This window comes from Triturus cristatus, chromosome 1_2 (genome assembly GCF_964204655.1).
Source record: "Triturus cristatus chromosome 1_2, aTriCri1.1, whole genome shotgun sequence".
Classification (NCBI taxonomy): Eukaryota; Metazoa; Chordata; class Amphibia; order Caudata; family Salamandridae; genus Triturus; species Triturus cristatus.
The window spans coordinates 230,999,109-231,016,166 of NC_140580.1; the positions used below are offsets into that span (position 1 = coordinate 230,999,109).

Below are 17,058 nucleotides of genomic sequence, written 5' to 3' on the forward strand. Positions count from 1 at the left end.
AAAGTACTCACCCCACCATGATCACAGCTGAAGATGTGTACAATACCTACGTCAAATATCTATGCTGGTGCCTATGGCCACCTCCTCCCCCCATGCACTTACCTGTGGCTGGTCCTCTGATCAGTCTAGGCCCTTTCGAACCTGGTGTCTTCTGCCTGAAACTCTGGCCTCACCCCTTGCTTCATCTTCTCTTCTCTCTTCTGCTCCTACCACCTGTCATGTGTCTGCTTTCTCCTTGAAGTTGTGTTTCACTTCTCAAGCCCTTTTACACTTCTTAAGCCTCTTTTCTCACCTTTCACTCTTGCTCTTGAGCCTCATTCCTACTACTGTCTCGCATCGGCTCTTTTTCACCCTCTGAGCCTCTACTCTTGTACCAGTTTTGTGCCTTACTTTTGATCCTCTTTTCAGTGATTGCCTTGCTTTCGCTTTTTTTCACCCTCTGAACCTCTGCTCTTTTTTACCACTTTTGTACCTGTTCAGCTAGTACACTCTTTCCCCTCTCATGCCTCTGTTGTACTCCCTGCAGCCCCCTCCTGTGTATTTCTTGCCTCCCTCCTTCCCCCGCTCCTTACCTTCGCCTGCTGCTTTCCCACCTCTTCTCCCTATGAAGACCAGCCCCACCCACTGCCCTCCCACTTTAACCATCCAGGACATACTTAATGGCAGTGCGACCCCAATAGCAAGGTGCCTAGGCCCAACTCCCCCATCCACTTACCTGTGTCTGGTCCTCCAAACAGTTTAGGCCCTTTCGGACCTGGCTTCTTCCACCTGAAGTTCCCGCCTCAACCCCGCTTCAGCTCCTCTTCCCTCTCTTCTGCTCCTTTCATCACTCATGTGTCTGCTTTCTCCTTCACGTCTCTTCTCACTACTCAAGCCTCTTTTCACAACTTCACTCTACTCTTGCTTTTGAGCCTCTTTCCTCCTACTTCCTTACATCTGCTCTTTTTAAGCCTCTGCTCTTTTCAGCACTTATGCGCCTTGCTTTTGAGTCTCTTTCCAATTATTTTCTCTCTTCTGCTTATTTTCACCACTTTTGTGACTGTTCAGCTTGTGTGCCCTTTCCCCTGCTTAGGTCCCTGATGCTCTCTAAGCAGCCCCTCTTCTGTGCATTTCCCGTCTCCCTCCACCCCCTCTTGTTACCTGTTGCTTTCCCACTTCTGTAAAGACAAACCCCGTATACCTACCTTCCACGCTTCTCCCTCTCCCAAGACCTAGTTAATGGCAGCCACTGCCTGACCCCATTGAGCAGGTGCCTAGGCCTAGCTTGCCACCCACTTACCCATGACTGGTCCTCTAACCAGTCTGGGCCCTTTTGGACCCCGCTTCTTCTTCTTGAGAATCCCACCTCGCTCAAGCACCTTTTCTCTCTCTCCTTCTCCTCATTCTCTTATGTGTCTACTTTCTCCTCCAAGTTTCTTCTCACTTCTCAAGCTTCTTTGCACTCTTTATACTTCTCAAGCTTCTTTTCACACTTTTCACTCTTGCTTTTGAACCTCTTTTCTACTGTTGCCTCACATCTGCTCTTTTTCACCCTCTGAGATGCTGCTCTTTTCACCACTTCTGTGCCTTTTCAGCTTGTGCACCCATTACCCCACTGAGGCATCTGTAGCACTACCCACAGCCCCCGTGCATTTCCTGCTTCCCTCTCCCCCACTCCTTACCTGCACCTGTTGCTTTCTTCGCCCTGCAAAGACCAGCCTGACCAACACCTTCCCATTCCCCCACCCCTCCCAGGCCTTACTTAATGGCGGCCGCTGCGCAAGAGCGCAGCAGGTGTGCTGCTGGCACACCATAGGCAAGTCAGTCTGTGCATGTCTGCATCTGGGCTGCGCCTAGTGCCAGAAACCCAGGTCCAATCACCACCCAGCAATACTCCACACTCAATCACAGACACAGGTCCCCCAACTGCTGCCCTGCCATGCCTCATACCACAGTAGGAGCTTTCATCTGCACCCACTGCTGGTTTTCCTGCAGCTACCCACCCACACACTACACGCAAACTAAACTTCGGCAACACTAGCTACGCTCAAATCTCCAAACCACTCCTAACACAGACTCTAGTCCATCCACAAAAAGAAAAGATTTTATTTAGAAACAATCACAGACATGGTGGTCTGCTGACCCCAGCCGGCCACCATCCCTGTGATGGCAGTAAATCGTAGTGGGTCACAAATTGCAACCTACCTCATTAATATTCATAAGGTAGGTCTATTTGCGACCCACTACAAATCCGTATTTAAGGAATAGGGGCTAAATAACCCCTTTGTACATTAATGATAGTGATTACCAAGTAGCGCTTTATCAAAAATCACCATTTGGTAATTGCTATTAGTATTATGTGTACATCCAGCCCTAAGTCCCCGGTCGGGTTGGTAAAATCCCCTGCAACACCTTGGGAAGCCTATTAGGTAGTAATGAGAAGCAACGTCATAAGTAGGGTCACACACCAAAAAAGAAACAGACCAATATGCTACATGAGTTAATGAAAGTGGTTACACTGGCTGAACAACACTAGTGACTCGATAAAAACGAAGATAACATGCACAGATTCACTTAAGCACAGCTACAACATAAACAGATATTGGTAAGGAAGCATAGAAGGCATGGATGGCATTGCAAATCATACTGTATGAGCATGGGGGATGAAACCAGCAAATTAATTAATTGACTGAGTCAAAGAAATAATGTAGCCCGACTCATGAGTCAAAGCATGAGTTTGGGGGTTTACTGAATGAACCAAAAGACATTGCAAATTAATTTTCCAGATATTGTAAGGTTGGTGTATTGTCCCTCAGTATCCTGCCCAATGCTACAACTTTAGGAACATTTAGATTCAACACAACTCCTGGATTTGCTGGAGGCCAACAAAGTTACATTAGACAAATTCCTCACGTAGGAAGAAATAGCAGAAACCTTCTAAATACTCAAATCTGGTAAAACACCAGGCACAAATGGTTACCCCAGGGAATTCTTTTAATGTTATGCCTCTCAGTTACCCAAAACGCTGTGAGATTTCTTCGAAGAGGCGAGGGAAGCTGGAGCATTTCCCCTGGATCTGGGATAGGCACACCTAGTTGTAATACTGAAACCTGATTGTCCAACTGATAAATGTGATTCGTACAGACCCATCTCACTAATATACCTGGCTTCATACGTCATCCAGTTGTCAAATAAAACATACCAAGAGCGATCAATGCAATAGTCCTAGAAGATAAAATTAAAGACTCATTAGCATTCCTATTGATTTATTTAGAAAAGGTTTTAGATAATGTCTTGGAAATACCTATTCACAATAATTACACAAATGGGATTTGGCAAGAGGTTTATAGCATACACACACACCCTCTTTACAAACCTTCAGGCATAAGTTAGAGTGGGGGTGCTATATCTGTGCCTTTCTCTGTGAATAGAGCTAATAGAGGTGAATCAGACATGATATCAGGATCAGTGGTCCAACAAGCTAGAATATACAACCTCTTTATATGCTGATGATCTGCTTATATAGCTAAGTAACTTCCTGCCATTGCAGCAAGCAGCAGTGTACACCGTAAATGAATTTGGCACATACTTGGGGCTAAAAGTAAACTGGAATAAGTCTAGACTCTTCCTTGTATACCCTGAAAATGATTATGAAGAATGGACAGATCTCACTGAGCTATATGTGAAGGTAAACAGATTTAAGTATCTGGGTTACCGTTAGCAACTACAAAGAATATGGCAAGGGAAGAAAACATTGCTCTATTGATAGAAAGACTAGGATGGGTTGTCCATTTCCTTATCCATGGTGGATATATATATATATATATATATATATATATATATATTTCCTACTGGCAGTCGCCAGTAAGTAGTTATAGTTAGGACCTATTTTCCACAGGAAATCCGCAACATTCTATTTGGAATAACGTTGGCGCCGATTGACGAATCTTCGCAAAATGTTCCAAACTTTTGGCCAGCTCCGGTCCGCTCCTATCCTGAAAATTTCAGGGTGATTCGTCCAGCGGGGGCCGAGAAAAAAGGGGGGTCCCAAAACGCGTTTTCCCCATGCATTTTCCCATAGGACCTGTTGACGCAGCTACAGCCCGAACTGCTGAACAGAATTACACCAAATTTGGCAAAGAGGTAGTCCTCAGTTCAGACTCGTGCCTTTTGCTTAAATGGTGTAAATCAGTTCAGTAGTTCCTGAGAAAATTAGAGTTAAAAAGATAGATATATCTGGGCGGAGCCTAACCACACATCTCATCGTGAGATCTGATTGGCTGTCAGTACTTCATCCAAGAAGTGTTGGCAGCCATTTTGGGACCAATATACATGATAGCACCTCATTAAAAAGCATTGCAGTTAATAGAAGGTTTTAAGACTTTAGTTACATTATAAATCATTTGTTGATGGTACCATACTCATTTTAGGAATTGTGGTGTGTTCTAAGGTGAAAAAGCCATGTGAAAAAGCCTTCTACTGAGATATCATGAATCATGTTTGAGAGAACTATTTTCTCATGCTTTTCCCACAGAGGTTTGGAAGGTGATCTATAAACTAAACTGAGAGCATATTTTCTGTAAATTCACATAATCTTTCTCAGTCATGTGAGAATGAAGTCTGACATTCTCACTAAAACATGTGCATCCAACAAGGGCAGAGACTGTCAGTTGATTCCTTTGTGTTCTACTGCAGCTTACCAGAGTGTTCTAAAGAACAACTAGAGCGCTAACAGTCCTACTTATGACAAACGTATTGCACACCTGAAGCTATCTTGATTGGAATAAAGTGGTAACTCTTAAAACATTTAATTTAAAAAGGAACAAAATTAGGGGGTTCATTTTGCCATAGAAAGTATGATTAGTGCTGCAGAAAGAAAAATTAGGGCACATTCTGAGTGACTTCTCAAATCCCCTTCTATTTCATTAAAAAATTCTGACATGCAGACTGAAACATGCACTTTCAATACCAGCAGCAGACTTCCCTGGTGAGCAGTAGCTTTACTACAGTGATCTAATGAGCAACTAGAGTGCTAATATTCTGAATTTATGGCAAATGTGTGACACATCTGAATGCCTTCTTGATGGAATCAAAGTAAAAAACTGAAAGTATTTCCTACTGAGGAGACTGTAGTAAATGAGGAAATTAGGAAACTTCATAACAAATAAGTCTCCCAAAACGGCCACCAGAGACAAAAGAGCCCAAATGTAGCACAAATATCACCCAGATGTAGCCCAAGTATAGCCCAATGACAGAATGTCCCAGAGTGTTCTAACAAACAACTAGACCGCTAACTTATGAGAAAAGTATGGCACACCTGAAGCCATCTTGATTGGAATAAAGTGGTAACACTTAAAACATTTAATTTACAAAGGAACAAAATGAGGGGGTTCATTTTGCCATAGAAATTATGATTAGTGCTGCAGAAAGAAAAATTAGGGCACATTTTGACTTCTCAAATCCTCTTCTATTTCATAAAAAAATTCTGACATGCAGACTGAAACATGCACTTTGAATACCAGCAGCAGACTTCCCTGGTGAGCAGTAGCTTTACTACAGTGATCTAATGAGCAACTAGAGTGCTAACATTCAGAATTTATGGCAAATGTGTGACACATCTGAATGCCTTCTTGATGGAACCAAAGTAAAAAACTGAAAGTATTTCCTACTGAGGAGACTGCAGTAAATGAGGAAATTAAGAAACTTCATAACAAATAAATCTCCCAAGATGGCCACCAGAGACAAAAGAGCCCAAATGTAGCCCAAATATCACCCAGATGTAGCCTAAGTATAGCCCAATGACAGAATGTCCCAGAGTGTTCTAACGAACAACTAGAGCGCTAACAGTCTTACTTATGACAAAAGTATGGCACACCTGAAGCCATCGTGATTGGAATAAACTGGTAACACTTAAAACATTTAATTTAAAAAGGAACACAATGAGGGGGTTCATTTTGCCATAGATATTATGATTAGTGCCGAAGAAAGAAAAATTAGGGCACATTTTGAGTGACTTCTCAAATCCTCTTCTATGTCATTAAAAAATTCTGATATGCAGACTGAAACATGCACTTTTAATACCAGCAGCAGACTTCCTTGGTGAGCAGTAGCTTTACTACAGTGATCTAATGAGCAACTAGATTGCTAACGTTCAGAATTTCTGGCAAATGTGTGACATATCTGAATACCTTCTTGATGGAATCAAAGTAAAAAACTGAAAGCATTTCCTACTGAGGAGACTGCAGTAAATGAGGAAATTAGGAAACTTCATAACAAATAAATCTCCCAAGATGGCCACCAGAGACAAAAGAGCCCAAATGCAGCACAAATATCACCCAGATGTAGCCCACATGTAGCCCAATGACAGAAGTGTGCAAAACACTTATATTTTGTGTATTTGCAGTTTTATATAGTGCAGACTTGTCAGGTATTGGAGTGCTTTACATGAGCATTGGTTACATCACACAAGATCAAATTCATTTTGGTTGTAGACATGGGGAGATTAAGTGATTTGACCAGAATCACAGAATGTTGAGCTGAAGCAGAAACTCCAACCTGGTTCCCCATTTGCAAAGTCTGCTGCTCTGGAAGTAACACCACATCCTCTCCCCTAAGTGCAACATTTAATCAAGTGGTCAACTGGATAAAAAAACATAAAGATTACAAATAATTTAAAAGTTCTTTGTCGCTATTTGAAAACTCAGAATTATGCCCTCATTTTAGTTTTTTAGAGCACTAACCATAATTATGATGCAAATAAGACCCTCTCATATATGTAATTTCTAAAGGAAATGCTCTAGGTATTACAGTTTTGATTACATCAAGATGACATTAGGCATTCCACACTTTTGTCATAAATATAGAATGTTAGCAATCTAGTTGTTCATTGGGATACTGTTGAGAGGCAGAGGCCAGGGGCACGGACTCTGAAAATTGAAGGCAGGTAGGAGAGTGCAGAGGCAACAATTTGACCACACTGGGCAGGCAGGAAGGGCAGTGGCAGCACTACAGACTATGGAGGGCAGTGGAAAGGGGGGCAGGGGCAACAAACCAACAGAACAGGACTGGCAAGAGAGGCTGTGGCAATATAATAGACCATTGTGGGCAGAAGGAAGAGGCAGTGGTAGTACAACCATACATGCCAACAGACCCGTTTCAGCCAGGAAACGTCCAATGTTTCTAAGCTCAAATGGGCTTTATTTGATCTGTCTCCTGTCTACAATCTCCTCTTTTTCAATGTAACTCAAAGGGGAAAATCAATACCCCAGTTGTTTTTCAAAATCTCCCTCTTACCAAGTTTAAAATGTTCGTAAGTTTGGTACATTGGATCATGGTAGGCAAGAGGAATCGGGGTAGGGACATGGACTCGGATAACCGAGGACAGGAGGGACATGGAGAGGTGCACCAAACTGACCCTACAGGGCAGGCATCAGGGTTTGCAGCAGCACAATACACCACACAGGACATGCGGGACGGAAGTGCAGCACAACAATCCATAGAAAGCAATAGGGAGGGGACAGGACCATGCACACGGACAACAGAGAACAGAGGGGAAAGAGGCAATGGTAGCTAGCTGACCATAATGGACAGACAGGAGAGAAAGCTGCAGCATAACAGACCATAGAGGGCAGGCGGGACGAATCAGGGGCATTACAATGGAACAGACAAGCCAGGAGGGAGGGAATAGGGGTCTGCACGTGGAAACAGAGGGCTGGGGGCAAGGGGGCAGGGCAGGAGCAGCAAGATGACCATGGAGGTCAGGCAGGATGGGCACTAGAAACAAGACACACCATGGAGAGCAACAGTGAGACTATGATAGCATACACACAGACCATGGAGGGAAGGTGGGAGGGGGTCAGGGGCAGCTAGCTGACCACACAGGGAAGGTGGGAGGGGCCATGGCAGCACAGAAGACCATGCATGGCAAGCGGGAGGGTTAGTGGCAGCACAATGGCTATGATGGGCAAGAAGGAGGGTGCAGTGGCATGCACAAAGGACCACGGAGGATAGAAGGGAGGGTCAGGACCTGGGCACAGACAAGAGAGTTCAGGGGAGGGGGCCTCACAACAGACCGCGCGGGGCAGGCAGGAGGAGCAGTTGCAGCACAACAGACCAGGGAGGGCAGAAGGGTGTGGCAGTAAAATGGACCATGGAGGACAGGAGGAAGGGGATAGGGGCATGGCATGTGGACAGGCAGGGTGGAGGTGGCAGGGACAGGTTACAGTCGTCTGACAATGCTAGACAGGTGGGAGGGGAGTGGCAGGTCAACAGAACACTCAGAGTAGATAGGAGTGGCAGGTCCATGGAACATGGTGGGCAAAAGGATGGAGCAGGGGCATGCACAAAGACATCGGAGGGCAGGGGGAAGGAGAATAGGGGCAGCAAGCTAAGCACAGAGGCTAAGCAGTAGGTCCATGATGGGCCATAGAATTGGGCAATGGAGGGCAGGAGGAGTGGACTGGTACATCATGCTAAATGGAGGGCAGTGGCAGCACATCAGACCATGCATGGCAGGAGGGAGGAGGCTAGTCCATAGATTCAGACAACAGAGGATAGGGAGGAGGTGGATGGGGCAGCAAGCTAACTGTTCAGAGAAGGTGGGTATTAGGAACTTTATTGTTTTTAAAATGTGTGTCTGTGCGAAGTACTTAAAACGGAGCATCAGAATCAATCAAACACTCACACCCAGTCAACAGATCTGGGTTAGATCCATCACCGTTCTTTAGCCCACTCTGCCACCCCAGTTCAGACATGGCCATATGCAAATCAGTCTGACCCTGTGCCTCATGGGAACAGCCAAGCCCGAACTGCCAAGCCATGCCTTCCCTGGACCGGAAACAAGCTTCCTAGGACCGGTTTCTGGCATTTCAGCCGTCTTCAGCCAGGCTTGCTTGAATCCAGTGGCAAAGTGAGCAAGGGGCTCACGTCTGAGCATACCCTGCCAACTTATGGCAAACAAAGCAGTACAAAAGGGGGTGGTGATGGACGGAGCATCAGAATCAGTCAAACACTCACACCCAGTCAACAGATCTGTGCCTCATGGGAACAGTCCATGGCTTGGCAGTTCGGGCTGGACTGTTCCCATGAGGCACAGGGTCAGACTGATTTGCATATAGCCATGTCTGAACTGGGGTGGCAGAGTGGGCTAAAGAACGGTGATGGATTAAACCCAGATCAGTTGACTGGGGGTGAGTGCTTGCAATGTTCAACACTCCGTCCATCATTTCCTTTGGTTTTTGCTTTGTTCGCCATAAGTTGGCAGGGTATGCTCAGACGTGAGTCCTTTGCTCACTTTGCCACTGGATTCAAGCAAGCCTGGCTGAAGACGGCTGAAATGCCAGAAACCGGTCCTAGGAGGCTTGTTTCCGGTCCAGGGAAGACATGGCTTGGCAGTTCGGGCTGGACTGTTCCCATGAGGCACAGGGTCAGACTGATTTGCATATAGCCATGTCTGAACTGGGGTGGCAGAGTGGGCTAAAGATCAGTTGACTGGGGGTGAGTGCTTGCAATGTTCAACACTCCGTCCATCATTTCCTTTGGTTTGTGCGTTATAACATAGGCATCGAGGAAGGCATGTTAGATGGGGCAATATAACCCATGCGAAGGCAAATGCGGCATGACATATTCACGGGGTGGTGTTACAGTGCACATGGTCTAGAGAGTGTCATAGCATACGCATTAGCTGGTGGAATACAACACAGAGGTGTGTGGCACTCGGCGGGCACTGGTGGGTGTAACACAGCATTGGGCTCCGCCAGGAGCACGCTGTGACTCTCAAGTGAGGTTCGTCTCCTTTCCAGAAAGTAAAATAAAAAATATTACACATCCGGCAGTGGATGTGTGTTTTATTAACCGTGAGGGGGGTTTCTTGCATAGTTTGGTCGAATTTTGTCGAATCCCTTTGAATGGCTTGGTGTGCGTGTGTATTAAATGTGCCCGTCAATAGCTACCCATGTTTGTATAAATAAACGACAAGGGTGTCTACTTGGAGAGTACCCACCGGCGGGGGCGCCGGGATTAGGCACGGTAGGGCGTCAGACACGTCAGAGCTTCACTAGCGTTGTAAATACATTCCACGTGGATTCATTGTATGCATAGTCGCCTTTTAATGAATATCACGCAAATTGTTATGGTGAAAGGTACATACGGTTTGTCCAGCATGTCCTAGGTGTAAATATATTTTTTTTAAATAAAATAAAAAACAAAGGCCGTCCCCAGTGGATGGGGTCCCCAGGGCCATAAGTGGCCTGAGGAGGGGGGCAACGCAGCCCCCTTCCTAAAGAATAGAAAAAAAAAAAGGCCATGACCCAGGGGTTGGGGTCCCCGGGGCCGATTAATGCCTTGGGAGGGGGGCCACACGGCCCCTTCCAAATTTATTTTTTTCAACAAAACAAATTAGGGTGCAGGCCCTGGGGGATGGGGTCCCCAGGGCCAATAAATTAGAAAAAGAAGGGGGGCCACACAGCCCTCCTTCTTAATAAAATTAAATAAATAAAAGACCGGCATCGCGCCAGAGGCCACGCCCCCTCCTTGCAGCACTCTGCAAACGCGCCCCCTGGCCAGTTGTAAGTTGGGGAATTAATTCCCCTTCAATACTGAGGGTCCCTGAGGGCCAACTAGCCCAACAGGTATCTCCAGTATGCGCCAGGGAGCTGTGTTGCAGACTGGTGTTCTGAGGCCATGCCCCTTTTTACACCTCTATGCAACACAGCTCTGTGGCACTTACTGGAGGTATCTAGTGGGCTAGTTTGACCCTAGGGACCCTTAGGATTCAAGGGGACTTAATCTCCCAACTTAAAACGGCCACAGGGCGTGTTTACACAGTGGGGAAGGGAGGGGACGGGGCCTGAGGTGACGTGTGCAAACACGCCCTATGGCGCATTTTAAGTTGGGGAGATAATTCCCCTTCAATCCTGAGGGCCCCTGGAGGTTAACTAGCCCACCAGGTGCTTCCAGTAAGCGCCACTGAGCTGCGTTGTAGAGAGATGGTCCAGGCCGTGCCACTTTTTACACCTCTCTGCAACGCAGCTCTGTGGCGCTTACTGGAGGTACCTAGTGGGCTAGTTGGACCCTAGGGACCCTCAGGATTCAAATGAACTTAATCTCCCAACTAAAAACGGCCACAGGGCGTGTTTACACAGTGGGGAAGGGAGGGGACGGGGCCTGAGTTAACCTGTGCAAACACGCCCTGTGGCGCGTTTTAAGTTGGGGAAATAATTCCCCTTCAATCCTGAGGGACCCTGGTGGCCAACTAGCCCACCAGGTGCTTCCAGTAAGCGCCACTGCGCTGTGTTGCAGAGAGGTGGTCTAGGCCGTGCCCCTTTTTACATCTCTCTGCAACGCAGCTCTGTGGCGCTTACTGGAGGTACCTAGTGGTCTAGTTGGACCCTAGGGACCCTCAGGATTCAAGGGGACTTAATCTCCCAACTTAAAACGGCCACTGGGCGTGTTTACACAGTGGGGAAGTGAGCGGACAGGGCCTGAGGTGACGTGTGCAAACACGCCCTGAGGCACGTTTTAAGAGGTAGTTTTAATCCCCTGCCCTATTATGTACTAGGGGCTTACAGAGGAGGTCATGCTAATCACAGGGGGACCCCAACGCATAGTGTTCCCTAGTGTATGTCGGTGTTTTCACTGTATTCTGAGTGTCTTTTAATTTAGCACTGGCTCTAGGGCTGGTTAGTCAGACTCAGTTACCACCAGAATCCGTCTGAAAAAGTTGAGGGTACAGGATGATTTTGCAACAAGGCTTCTTTCTGCTCTTCTTTTTGTTCTTTCTGCACGTTATCCTTCTTCCTGCACTTATCTTCGTCTTTGAGGACTTCTGTTGCTTCTTTCTGCATTTCTTTTTTTTCTTTCTGTGCGTTTATTCTTCTTTCTTCACATGTCCTTTCTCTGTAGGCATAGTTAGAAATTAGCATTTAAAAAACCTTTGAAATTCACTGAAAGAACCATAGGTTTTAGGCACGTTATAGTTAGGAATCAGCATTTAAAAAAACTTAGATATTCACTGAAAAAAACATAGGTTTCAGGGGCGTTAGAGTTAGCTGGACTTTTCACTTGTACAAAACCATTGAAATTCCCCTGTTATGGTTAGTTCAGCTAACTATAACTCGCGCGCCCGCAATGCACTGCTGATGACGTCACATATTACATCGCTCATGACATGGTCAGTGACATCACTCATGACATCACTGATGACATCTCAAATGACATCACTGATGACATCACTGATGACATCATCCTTGTGATAGAGTGGCAGACCTCCTCTCCCCCTAATATAACCTTTGATACACACATTCAAAAATAGAAACTAAAATTTTCTAAAAAATGGACAAACCAATACCAGTTATAACAACCTATTCAGTAATTCTAAGATCCACATACACATCCACTCATTCACCAACAGTCCTATACAGTCACTCATACATGTACTCACTCGTCATATGTACTCATACACCTATACATCCTGTTGCACAACACCACTCATCCATAGAGTTACTCACACACATAGTCACTCATGCTAATAAAGAATCAAACATCCATTTACTTGCATATACAGCTATACACACACCCCCACACTTACTTCTACAGAAACTTACACATACTTAGTCTTTTAAATAATCACTTATAGAAACACATACTTATTCATACAGGAACTCTTCCAATCTCTCACTCCCACATATACTCATTTATATACACCAATAGTCACATATACTAGTTTAAAACATATGTAGTTACTCATAAAGACACTATTGAGACAGTCATTCACTCACTAACACACCCATGCACACACTCATCCACCCATACAGTCCTGCACACAAGCTGTCTTCAACACATGCAAACAGTGTGTCACTCATTCATGAACCTATGCACTATGTAATACCCACCACCGAACCATACAGACACTCAGACACTCATACTGATACTCAAAAAACCAACTAATAACCTATATAGACACTCATGTAGCTACTCACCAACCCATGCAGCCACTTATACACAAAGTGAGAGACTGATACAGATATTTACATATTTAAACATTACTCACTAAGCCATGTATTCACTAAGATACACTTAATCAGTCAGTTATACAATCAATTTTTCAAAAACAAATCATCCATTTAGACACTTATATACCCATTTATTCTTCCATCGACCTTGAGATATACATATATAAAACATATGTAATTTTCAGAAAAACACATTCACTGGATGATGTCATCAGTGATGTCATTTGAGATGTCATCAGTGATGTCACTGACCATGTCATGAGTGATGTTATATGTGACGTCATCAGCAGTGCATTGCGTGCGCGCTAGTTATAGTTAGCTGAACTAACTATAACGGGGGAATTTCAATGGTTTTGTACGAGTGAAAAGTCCAGCTAACTCTAACGCCCCTGAAACCTATGGTTTTTTCAGTGAATTTCTAAGTTTTTTAAAATGCTATTTCCTAACTATAACGTGCCCTAAACCTATGTTTTTTTCAGTGAATTATATATATATATATATATATATATATATATATATATATATATATATATATATATATATATATTCACTGAAAAAACCATAGGTTTCACACATGTTATAGTTAGCGGAAATTTTACTGATAAAAAACCAATGAAATTCCCCCGTTATAGTTAGTGCAGGCAACTATAACTCACGCGACCGCAATCCTCTGCTGATGCTAATACTGTATTTAGACACTTATTTGCCCATGTCTTCTTCCATAAATTTTTAGCTATACATATATTACAAATATTTTTTTTTCATAAAGACACATATGTCATCAGCAGAAGATTGCGGTCGCGTGAGTTATAGTTGCCTGCACTAACTATAACGGGGGAATTTCATTGGTTTTTTATCAGTAAAATTTCCGCTAACTATAACATGTGTGAAACCGATGGTTTTTTCAGTGAATTTGCAAGGTTTTTTTAAATGCTAAGTCCTAACTATAACGTGTGTGAAACCTATGGTTTTTTCAGTGAATTTGTACGTTTTTTTAAATGCTAAGTTACTTTACGCCATTCGTGGCGTGCGCGCCCACTTAACGCAGTTCGTTCCGTGCGCGCACGGTGCGCTTCGCGCACCGTGCGCACACAGTGAACACGCGGTGCGCTTCGCGCACCGCGCGCCCACTTTACGCAGTTAGTGCCGTGCACGCACGGAGGGCACGCGGTGCGCTACGCGCACCGCGTGCCCACGTTACGCTAGATGGGCCATGTACGCACGATGCGCTTCGCGCACCGTGCGCACATTGAGGACATATGATGCGCTTCGTTTTGAAAGGTAATATTTAAATTTTTCACACCTCTTATAAGCCATGCACTAATGTTGCCCTTCAGGCACCATTTGCACACGGGGTGGGGAGAGTGTGGATAATTTTTTTTTTTTAATATTTTTTTACCGTACGCGTACGGTAAGCGTAATCGGCGAAATTAGCGAAAAAATAAAAATTCGGTTTTTGGCCTTGGGGGATCATTGGGGACTCCCACAATAAGGCTAGGTGTTTTGGAGCTGTCCAAACAGCCCCTTTACATGTTTTTCTGCTTTGTATTTTATTCCACACTCTCAGTGCGAGAGAGAAAATGGCGGCCGCCGCTTCCTGGTTTCGGCCGATTCGAATGTTTACTAAGATCTAAGAGCCAATCAGAATCGCGCTCGCGCACGCCACCGTACGCGTACGGTAAGCGTACCGTAAGCGCACCGTAAGCTGGCTCAGATATATATATTGATTTAAAGGCTATTTTCTCAGAATCTACTGAACAGATTTACACCAAACCTACAAAAGGCACTTCCTTGACCTGAGGACTACCTCTCTGCCAATTTTCTAGTAATTCTGTTCAGCCGTTCGGGCTGTAGCTGTGTCTAAAGGTCCTATGGAAAAATGCATGGGAAAAACGCGTTTTGGGACCCCCCTTTTATCTCAGCCCCCGCTTGACGAATCCCCCCGAGACTTTCAGGGTAGGAGCGGAGCGTAGCGCCCCACCTATTTTGAAAAATTCGCGAGGATTCGTCGACCGGCGCCAAAGTTATTCAAAATAGAATGTTGCGGATTTCCTATGGAAACGTGGTCCTAACTATAACTACCTACTGGCGACCGCCAGTAGGTAATATATATATATATATATATATATATATATATATATATATATATCTTACATACCTATTGTTCCCTATTTCCGAAAAATTCTTCAAACACCTGACCCTCTTAATGAGATCATTATTTTTATGCAACATATGCAAAAGGTTGTACATCTACCAATGAGAGGAGCTTAGGCATGATAGACCCCACCTCCTATTAGCCCACTTACTAATAGCAAAGAAGTGGATATATGGGACACAAAAGCACAGCTAGATCCCGCATACGCTGTTGAACTCTGGGTAATGAGTAACTCCCCCCAAACATTTCCTGTATGGTGGGAAATTCGCAGCTGATGTTCCACCCATAGCAAAATTTGTAGTACAAACCTGAAAAGCTGTACTTAAACAGACAGGCTGGTCAGGAAAGAGAACATGTCAGACACTGTTGTGGGTAATTGCAGGCCTACTGGAGTTGACCTCCCTTGAGGGCTTGAAGGGATTGAATCACCTTGGAGTGTCTCTATTGGGGAAAGATGAAGTTATTCATGAATTTAAGGGATGGGTTAAGGGTATTAAGTACCCGATACACAGTTCTTCTCAATCTCCATTTAAGGCATGCCATCACGTTATATTTTAGGACAGATGAGGAAATCCCTGACTTAAACTCACTGGAGGCTAAAATAACAATGTCACAGCTTACTCAAAAGGGTGAAAAAAATACATTTAGAAATCTGTTATATTTAATACCCAGGAACTTTTGGCCAACTCCGAGAAACCTGGAAAAAAATATTAGACCATTGGAAGATGAAGAGTGTATGTTCACCTTGCTAGCCACTCAGATGGTTGCAATATCTGGTAGGTATTATTTTTTCCTGTTTGAATTCCTTCATAGAGTAAACCTAACTCCTGAAAGGCTCTGGCAATACAGCGATGCTCCGGGCCTAACTGTATTTGATGCCACACTGGACATCCTCGTTACAACGCAGACCTGTGGAGATATTAGTTAATTCTGGGAGGGGATATCTCATACTTTTCAGTCATTCCTTGGATGCCCCATGCCTTTGAAGCCCAAGATAGCATTGTTAAATACACTGAAGAAGATTGTTTCACATGCTCAGAACAAAACCTTCTCGTACTTGAATTTATCATCGGGAAGGAGAGATCCACTCCCCACGCATCGTCAGGTGAAAAAGCGGATTGAATACACTTTGAACTCCTGAATTCCCAATATGTCAGGCTAAAGAATGCCCTTAGAAGCATCACAAGATATGGGAAAGGTGGGTCACATTAAGGGATGGAGAGGTGGATAGCTAAACAAGATGCAATGGGGAATCGGAGAAGGGGGTACCAGAAATGATCTACTGAATTATGGATGTGATGTAATCAGCGGAGAATGAATTGGGGAGGATGGTCTTGATTCTACACTAGGAAATAGTCCCCAATATGTATTGTGACTTATGATATATGTACTTTTATGTAGTTGAGTTTACTATTAAGATGAAAATGGACAATAAAAATAGTTTTTAAAAAACATGATTGCTTTTCAGGCCCGACATAACATCGTCTGATGAAAGGAAAAAAGAAAGAAACTCCATGATTGTCCTGGGACAAACCTCAACGCATGACAGTGCTTGGCCTTACTGATACGATTCACATGGACAGCGGTAAGCACTTTCACAAGGTGTCTCTTTCCCAATGTTTTGATTTGTTAAATGTATTGTGAGAACCCCGTTCAGGGGGCCACAGGCCAAGCAGGAGTTAAGGGGCCCAACAGTGGTGGTTGAGGTCTTTTTACTCCCAATGTCCCGGGGCCCGCCCAACTATGGTTCTCCCTCAACTGAGCCAAATACCCCCTTCTGCACCTGACTCTCGGTTGGGTAGTGTAGGACCAGAAGTCAAGGCTTCTCCGGGTCAAGCGCAGATACAGATCAGTAAACACGACTTATAAATCAACATTCATGCAGTGCGAATAATAAATCAATGTCTAGTCAAA

The 17,058-nt window shown here is 44.5% G+C and overlaps 1 protein-coding gene across 2 annotated transcripts in view; it reads left to right on the top strand.

Moving 5' to 3' along the window:
* The window catches only part of LOC146867094 (uncharacterized), a 786,406-nt gene extending 769,677 nt beyond the window's left edge, over positions 1–16,729 (top strand). For both annotated transcript variants that reach the window (XM_085603528.1, XM_085603529.1), the window contains one exon: positions 16,613–16,729. In XM_085603528.1, coding sequence (XP_085459654.1) covers positions 16,613–16,709 — 97 coding nt within the window. In that variant the 3' untranslated portion in view covers positions 16,710–16,729. The remainder of the gene's footprint in view (positions 1–16,612) is intronic.
* Positions 16,730–17,058: the final 329 nt, after the last annotated feature.